The sequence below is a fragment of the Morone saxatilis genome, unplaced genomic scaffold (assembly GCF_004916995.1).
Source record: "Morone saxatilis isolate NCDOM2014 unplaced genomic scaffold, NCSU_SB_2.0 Contig1, whole genome shotgun sequence".
In the NCBI taxonomy this organism is placed as follows: domain Eukaryota; kingdom Metazoa; phylum Chordata; class Actinopteri; family Moronidae; genus Morone; species Morone saxatilis.
Window position 1 is genome coordinate 1,762,350 of NW_023339651.1, and position 9,301 is coordinate 1,771,650.

Below are 9,301 nucleotides of genomic sequence, written 5' to 3' on the forward strand. Positions count from 1 at the left end.
AACAAACCACAGAGAGGCTGCGATACAACACAGGCAGAGGGAGTGAGACACCATGTGACTCTGTATCTTTATACAGAGAATAACTGGTATATGAATGTGTTAAACCTATAACATTTAAACTGTGTATTACCCTTGAGATGAGATATTGTTCAGTTGAACAGGACTTTCAACAGTAAAAATACAAAAATGTTAAACTTCAATTAAGAAAAAGTCAAAATATATTTAAGCAGCCTATAGAACATCTATTGATCTATTGTTTTACTTCTGCTTTTCTTATTTCTTTTTTATATCTGCCAATATTTATTGATGTTGATGTATCTCAGATCAGCCGTCATCAGCTGACACTGTATCAGTTGGCCTGTTGTCCAAATCTACGTCCGTCATTGACTTCAAACAGCAGCGTGTCGTGATGACAAAGACCTCTAAAGATTTTCGGATGCAGACGACTTCCTGCAGCAGCGAGTGGATGTTCAGGATTTCCTCGACTAAAAAACACTGGAAAATCTGCTGCTTCCCATCCGTCTGGAATGCGTCCTGCCACCTTGTTTGTTTTTCCTGATCTCTTTCCAAATTTGTCTGTCTGTTGCCAGGGCGACGTCTGGATCTGCATGGAGCTGATGGACACCTCCCTCGACAAGTTCTACAAGCAGGTGATCGAGAAGGGCATGACCATCCCCGAGGACATCCTGGGAAAGATCGCCGTCTCAGTGGGTCCACACACAAAACACTTCTGAGAGCATAATGTGAAACGATTAAAAATGAATTCCACGTGACATGCTTCCTGTGAATACTCGGTTGATGTTAGCTTAATGACAGATATTTGTTATGTAACTCTCATTTGCTTATTAATGGGCTTTGTTATTACAGATAGTAAAAGCTTTGGAGCATCTGCACAGCAATCTGCAAGTCATACACAGAGGTAAGAGCCTGAGTGGAGACCCATTAAACCTCTCAGAGACAGTGTCAATATCCACTTCTGTGATGCATCATCACTCAGCTGCACTGAGCTGCTTTCTTTCTGTCTTTGTCTCATCCTGCTGCCTCCGGCTCCATTTAAAGGACCATACCAGTGTTTTGCATGTTTTATCTCATTAACTAGAAGTCACGAATGCTGCTGTGCGATATATAAATTATATTTTTTCTGATCCTTGGTTTCCATTCATTTGCTCTTGCTAGCATGAGTCATATAATCCATTACAGTGAACATGAAGTCTGCTTTTATTTTGGTCAAAGTTACATTATCGTTTTGACATTTTTCCAAATGAATCCCCTCTAAAGCTGCATTTATTAATCTCTCTGTATGAACAGTGGATTAAATGACTGTAATGGGACAGAAGTCACTCGGAGTGGTAAATTAGAGAAGAATTAGCACCCGACACTGCAGTCTTTCAAAACAGGGGTCTCAAACTCAGGTGCTGCTGGTATTGTCATCTGGGAGCCACTTTCAAGTACTACAAGAAAGTGCACTATTCCCGAATATATTTCCATGACTGATATCATACAGCCTTCAGTTCTGCTAGCTCCCTCCCTCTCAGCAAATTTAAACAGCCGGCTAAAGCACCAAGCAATCTAATCTCTATTTTTTTTGCACCAAACTGAATGCGTTTATAAAAATGTAATTGTTTTTGTTATTTTAATTTTATATGATGACTAAAAAATATACTAAAAATCTTGCATTATATTATATTTGACATCATGACACAGGTCGAAGGGAGGGGGATGGAGGGCTGGAAATTGTAGTTTGAGATCCCTGTTTTAGTGTCTTTCAGCTCATTGTTTTTGTTTTCTGTCCCGCAACTGTACAGTTTTGGTCCCACTGTACACTCTCCCAACACCAAACAGCAGATGTATAGACTTAGAAAGTAGCTGTTTAACATAGCTGGATGTGTAATTGATAATAATTATTACATAACACTATTTTACCTGGACGGTGAAGTTTATTTTAGCTAGTAAAAAACTTTAAAATATTTATTTAAAAAAAAAATTTAAATGGAAATTTGGGTCTGGTTTGAGCCCAAAACTGCTGCTGTAGGTTGGGTTGAATTAGATTTATTTAATATATATTAATATTTTGTTAATAATGCATTCAACTGTAATCAATGAGTGGATTGGTATTTATTAGGTTTAATAATAATTATTACATAACAATATTATTACATGCACAATGAAGCTTGTAATTAAAAAACAGTTGCATAACAATGCAGAGATAATCTAAAATTGACAAAGAAGATTTTGGCTTCACGCCGATGGATTACACAACTCAAGCAAGTTTCAGCAGCCTATTTAATCATTTTCGAACCACATAGCAGTAATTTATGGTTACCTATATCACCACAGTAAAAATACAACCGAAATGCGTACACATTAATTGTAGCCAAGGCTACAAAAAGTCAGTTATTTGAGGGTTAACCTTCCTGTGTCAAACCTCTGTGGTCCAGCCGTGGCCACCGTGTGGCTTTTGTCTCATCGAAGCTTCATGTAGAAAGATCTTAAGTGTCACACGTTTGGTCTTCACCAGCGACCACAGCACTGTTTGGTTAGTCTGACTGCGGCCACGAGAGACGGCCGTTCTTTGGAAAAACCATGATGTGGCTGTGCACAAAACTAAAACTGCTTTTCTGTCTTCTTTCTCTCGCAGACGTGAAGCCCTCGAACGTTCTGATCAACACTCAGGGCCAGGTGAAGATGTGCGACTTTGGCATCAGCGGCTACCTGGTCGACTCTGTGGCTAAAACCATGGACGCTGGCTGCAAGCCCTACATGGCGGTAAGCTGAAGAGACCAAATGAAAGTGCTGTAATTTTTAACAACTGAAAACCCTGAAGCTTCATTTAAAGTGACACTGAAATCACAAAGTTATTCTCAAAATGATTTAAAGTGTATATGCTTCTTGCTAACTGTAGCTAACCAGCCAAGGACAGATAGCATTTTATTGGCAGTGGTATTAAAGAATAAGACCAAGCAATAGCTGTTCTAGGTGAGTCCGTTTTTAAAATGCTGAATGTGCTACAGCTAACTAGCCAATTAGCTACAGTATCCAGCCTGCAGACTGACATTAGCAGTGCGATTTTCTCCTGGTGGCGACACAACACATATCCATGCTAGAAGGAGATGCCAGCTAGAAAGCTAATGTGGTGGCTATCTTCAAAGAACTCTTCTGTCATGAAAGATGACGTTAATTAATTAGTGGTTTTATTATATATATATAATATATAATAAAGGTTTTTGGCGCGTTGCTACATTTCTTTTTGCATTAGGTTACAACTGTCAACTGTAAAAAAAACTCCAGAAGGTAGCTTTAAAGCTGCTTTAAAGCAGTTACAGTTATAGATGGGCCGATGTCACATCGCTCACAAGGCCAATAAACAAAACGACACATCTGCAGGCAGCATTGTCAGTGTGGCTGCTGTTTCCAGCCCTGCACTATAACTCTCATACATACTGCTGTAAACCAACTGTCCTCAGTCACCATCATTACTGGATATCTATAATGCAGTTGAATGATGTCTCTTCTGACAGACTACCCAGCTCATCTGTAATTACCAGTCATGTTCTGCATAAAACAATGTGTTTTTCTGTCGTTAATTAATAAAAACACAACACGTTACTGTCTAAGATAACCACATATGTTGGATTGTAATGTCCCATGGAATAATGGGTTATACATAGAAGTTATACATGACTTTTTTTTGTTTTGATGTCGGCATTATGTATCAGCCATCGCCCTGCTGTCATAATAGCCGCATTGGCATTAAAAATCTGTACGGGTCGACCGCTTTTTCCAATCGATGTGTTTATAACGCCGTGTCAAATGACAGAAAATTACCACCTGAACCTGCAGCTCCTCTCGGCTTTATGGAGCTTTGTATCGAGTTCCGGCTCATTGTTAAGCCACAAAGCACGCAGCTTTATTTAGAGAAAAAGCTGTAAAAACCCACAGTACTGAACTACCTGCTCAGCAGCGAACAGCAGACAGACGCAGCTCATAAACCCGCCATGTTAGCAGACGGGACGTGGGCCAAACTAAAGAAATCAGCAACCGTGTCCGAGTTGTTTTGGCTTCATTTTTTACCAGTAGCAGGAAGTGGAGACACGTCTTTTTATATGTCGATGAGACACTGGCACACACTTCTGGTGGCTCATAAGACATCTCCTTTAATACAGCCTCACAGAGCTGCTAGAACAAAATGTAATTTACAGAGATGGTCTGTTAGCTTTGGCTTTATCCAGTTTTATTTAGACAACAAAAGATCTTTGCTCTCAACTATAAAAAACAGTCATTTTTAGTGCAGTCCAGGAACCAAGTTGCATATCACAGCTTTGGTCAGATTTTGTTTATTAGCCACACATTTAATGAGCCCAGTTACATTTTAACCTTGTCTGCCCGGCTGCTGATTGGCTCAGTGGCTTTTAGGGCCAGGTTAGCGCTCAGGGAACACAGCACTCTCTTTGTGTGGACAAGAAGTTTAGGATGGGGGGGGGCACACAGGTTGTCCTTGACGACCGCTGCCAAAAGTGATATCATCTGACCTTCTTTAATATTAAATCTCCATCCCTTTTTCTTTTTCTGTTTCTGTTAAAGTTATTATAGTTACACAGTTATTATTATAGTTATTTTATTCCCAACACTTTTTCATACTGCGTTCATAATCCCTTCACCCAACTGGTGACCATCCCTGGTGATTGGGGGGGCACTGTGACAGTTCCTTCTTGAGCAGGCAGCATGGTGAAGGGACACTGGGTCCCAAACAGTCCCCCTCCTCAGGGTCTAGGGGCAGTTGGGTTAGGGATAAGGACCACAATGGTCCAGCTCTGTCCTACAAGGGTCTTGGGGCGAGTAAGTAGTAAGTAAAGTAAAAAGACGTTGAAATTAAAAAGGAATAATACACACATATATACTTAAAGGCAATAACGTCCAAATTCATAACAATAATCCTTAAATGTAACCATTATCCTCGGGACCCTGCTGACCCACTCTGGTGTTCCCTGGCGGTGCCCCCGTCCCCTTTCACTGCCAGTGACTGGGGCAGGTGTACAGCAGCGACCCCCTGACGTATTTTTTATTTTTCCTTAATTTCCTTTGCTCTCCCTTAGTATGCCAGCTCCTCCTGCTGTTTTTATTTATTTATTTATTTTATTATATATTTAACACCCAGCCACCCAGTCTGATAGTGTGGAACACAGACACACACACACACACACCTAGCCCGAGCCACTAACACCCACACTGATGTCCGTCTGACCAGTTCTGTAGCCATTGTTTCTGTCTTTGTCTTGTTGTTTGTATTTCGTGTCTTACAATAAAAAATAATAATAATCTGACCTTGTGTCCTGCAGCCGGAGAGGATCAACCCCGAGACGAACCAGAAAGGCTACAACGTCAAATCTGACATCTGGAGTTTAGGAATCACGATGGTAAATCAGCTTTTATTTTCATTTCAGAATTTATATCAGAAAAACTTTTCATCTCACTCACTCTCAGGTTTTAATGTCCTTAAAGCTGCAGCAGGTAACTTTTATGAAAATAACTTCACAATATCCTGACAGTAGTACATGAGACAGATAATCTGTGAAAAAATCAGCTTCCTCTGGCTCCTTCTACTCCTGTGGCGTTTACAAGAATCCAACGGCCCCGAACGAAACAACAATCAGGAGAGCCAGTTAATAGTCGGGTGGCGTACAAGTCTTTTTTTTTATTGGAGGAGCCAGAGGAACCTGATTGTTTCACAGATTATTTGTCTCATGTTCTACTGTCAGGATATAGTGAAAGTTTCAGCAAAAATGACACAAATTATCTTAATAAAAATGGGTTCACATCAGCATTTCTAAATGTCTTCATTGTTGAACAAAATAAACGTATCTGAAAGGTAAAAATGACTCATAATGAAAAAAGAAATCTGCCGTTTTATGAGGCATGGCTCTAGACGAAGTACCGTCTAGACGTTTTTATTATGAGTTGTTAAGTATTCATGGCTTTTCTCATTTGCACATTTTCAACTCAGGCTGCAGAATATTTTTGCTTCAAGGCTTCTGCAATCTGTGGCAATGTCCCATCATTTGAACCTCTGCCTCGTCCTTTGGCTCCGGCTTTTACAGACGAGCAGCAAATGTTTCAGCGCGAGTCTAATTTGGATGGTAATAAGAGCGCTAAATGTTCGGTGGGCAGGAGAGAGGAGGTTTAAACGATAGAGGTGAAAAGAACAGAGAAACTGGTTCATTATGGATTCTGAGTGGTGGGAGGGGGGTTTTATGTCTTAACTCCGAGATATCTTCAAAACCGGACACAACCGAAGAGCAATCAGTGTGTCGAATGAAACACACTTGTGATTTCGGGGTTGATTTATTGAGTATCTGTCGCTTCCCGAGAGCGGTGCTCAAGAGCCGCCAGGACCATGAATACTGAATGAACTGCAAAGTGAAGCAGTTGATGAGATTGTGGTTTGAATCAGTTGATCTGAAGGGTAGAGAACAAGGTAGCTAACGTAGTAGGTAACATGTTATCCAGGTTTCTGATTACATGTGTGCAGGAGAGTTAAGTTACGAAGTAGTCGGTAAAACAAAAAATCTGAGGATAAATGATGAAAAATTTAAGTTTCTTAGTTCATTGCTGGTGGAGTGGGTTTATTCTGCATATGTAGTGTTAGTGATGAATAAGTGGATACTAGTGTGCTCGTACAGTTCAGTGTTTCTCTCTCTCTCACTCAGATTGAGCTCGCCATCTTGCGCTTTCCGTACGATTCGTGGGGTACGCCCTTCCAGCAGCTGAAGCAGGTGGTGGAAGAACCTTCGCCCCAGCTTCCTGCCGACCAGTTCTCCCCCGACTTTGTGGACTTCACCTCTCAGTGGTATGTACAAAACATTCAGTTCCACATTTTTGGGATTCTTTCATTTTCTCCACACAATAAGCCGCCGAAGGCCGGGCTCTTGGGGCGAGAAGCCAGCGGAGTCGCTGTGCCCTTCAACGAGGCCGTGATGAATCATACGATCCCAGCTGAGTGGGCTTCACTTAATTTCCCCTTCAGTCAGATTGAGTTCATTATGACTTTCTTCTGTTGTTGTGAGACAGGATTTACAGTAAATAGAAGAATAACATCAGAATAAAAACATCAGTAAAAATAAGTCTTTAAATTGTTTTGTCCAGCTTAACTCAAAGTCACTCACAAGCTTTTTTCTCAGCTTTCAACCGTATCTCATGGCCTTCCTCAGCCCATGGAATATCACATCCAGATGTTCAGTTTACACAGATATCACACAGAGAAAAAAATTATCACATTTTAGAAGCTAAAACTGGCGAATATTTGCGGCTTCGTGTTGAACAATTAATCAGTATTGTAGGCCAAATCGAACCTTATGGCGGCCAAACTTTGGCACACAGGCCCCACTTTGAGCAGCCCTGGTGTAGCTCAAGCCTCCAGCTCAGCTCACAGTATGTGACCCCATTCACATTGAGCCAGTTAATGCATCCTGGGGTGGTTCAGATAGCAGATGTAAAAGCCAAGTGTGAAGACAAACAGGAAGCCCATCTTCCCGAGTGAACAGTATGTATCGATAATAATAACTTTATTTATATAGAACCCACACAAAGTGCTTTGACAGATAAAGCAACCTGATCATCGTGTTACACACAATTAAATATATAAAGAAATACAATAATAAGAGCAGAATAGAAGCAATAAAAATAAAATGAAAATAAAAATACCATAAGAAATGAAATAAAGTAGAAAGAATAAACAACATAACATGAAGGTTTTAAAAATGGGTTTTAAGAAGTGATTTAAAAGCAGTCACTGATACCTCCTCAGGCAGGTCTTTCCAAAGCCGACGGGTCCTGAAGGCAAAAGCACAGCCACCTTTAGATTTAAGCCTCGAACAGCTGGAAGGACCCCAGCTGAGGACCTGAGGACCTATAAGGCTGCGAACTGGCTCATAATGGATCAACATTTCTGCTATGTAGCCTGGGGCCAGACCCAGACGTGCTTTAAAAGCGATCAGTAAGATCTTAAAATTGTAAATCGAACAGAGGAGAAGATGGCGGTGATGTGATGTGGTCTGTTAAAACCAGTAGCAGTGAGCAGCGTGGGAGCAGCCGCCCACAGGGTCCTTACTCCATGTGGTAACGATAATGGCAGCAGACATTATGGGCTTTATAAAAGCGACAGGAAGAAAGCAGCGTCACCAGTTTCCTCATATACAGTAAGGTGTCAATATAGCATTTATCTGATCCCTCGTCAGTTCCGGCTCTGGATGACCTGTGCGGGTGAGGCAGCGGCATGCAGACGATTATAAATGTGCTCGATGAGTGAAAGTGAAGACTAGACTCATGAGTTTCTGTCCTGAACCCGGTGGGACAAATCTGGACTGCTGAGGCTCCCTCATTTATCTCCCTCCCTTTATTTGTAAAAACATGCAGCCTAGTAAAGGAGACCTGCCTTTAACTTGGACTTTTAATCGAAGTTTTACAGTATATTTCTGCAACCGCATGAATATTTCTCTAGCTCCGGCCCTGGTTAGAAATACTGTACATTTAATAACCTGATCACACAGAGAAATGTGTTGAATGAGTTCCCAGCTCGTAATGACTCGCTATATGCCGGCGCTGCAGTTGTTACAGTGAGGTCAGACTATGTTGCTGCACTTTGAGCAGTGTTCAGTCCTCTAATGTGAAACGCAGTGTTGTGGTTTAATTCCTACAAAAAGGATTTATCAGGTCTGTTGAGAGCAAACACTGAACAGGTAACAGCTGATTTACTGGCAGATACACGCCTGATATTAATGATTTTCACAGTGACGCCTTTGTGACTCACTATGAAGGCTATGATTGTATTCCTGAGAATCAAACAGAAACTCAGATCAAAGTCAACAGTCTGACAAGTTTGTTATCAGGGGAAGCAATTGCTGAAATAAAAGTGCAGGAGTCAGTGCAGTGATGAGTCACCTTTTGCTGTGAATTAATGCTGATGTTGCTTTTTCCCTCTGCAGCTTAAAGAAAGTTTCCAAAGAGCGGCCGACTTACACAGAACTCATGGTGAGTGGGTTTAAATTCTTCCTCTTATCTTAACTAATTAGCAGAGGTGTGGAAGTCACATGATGTGGACTCGAGTCACAAATTTGTTGACACTCGGCTTCACAGAATACAAAAAAAAGACTTGTAACTCGACTATTAAGGCTGCTCTGATTGGTCGTTTTTGTTCAGGCCCGGTGGATTCTTGTAAATCCCATCAGGAGCACTAGGAGAAGCCAAAGGGAACTGATGTTTTAAATGTGTTTAATATGTGTCTCACGTACTACTGTCAGGATAAAGT

The 9,301-nt window shown here is 41.1% G+C and overlaps 1 protein-coding gene across 3 annotated transcripts in view; it reads left to right on the forward strand.

Annotated features, from left to right (window-relative positions):
* The window catches only part of LOC118325632 (dual specificity mitogen-activated protein kinase kinase 6), a 37,233-nt gene that overhangs the window by 23,694 nt on the left and 4,238 nt on the right, over positions 1-9,301 (forward strand). For all 3 annotated transcript variants that reach the window (XM_035658398.1, XM_035658382.1, XM_035658390.1), the window contains exons 6-11: positions 591-707; positions 868-919; positions 2,639-2,766; positions 5,337-5,414; positions 6,705-6,844; positions 8,979-9,024. In XM_035658398.1, the coding sequence (XP_035514291.1) occupies positions 591-707; positions 868-919; positions 2,639-2,766; positions 5,337-5,414; positions 6,705-6,844; positions 8,979-9,024 (561 nt within the window). The remainder of the gene's footprint in view (positions 1-590; positions 708-867; positions 920-2,638; positions 2,767-5,336; positions 5,415-6,704; positions 6,845-8,978; positions 9,025-9,301) is intronic.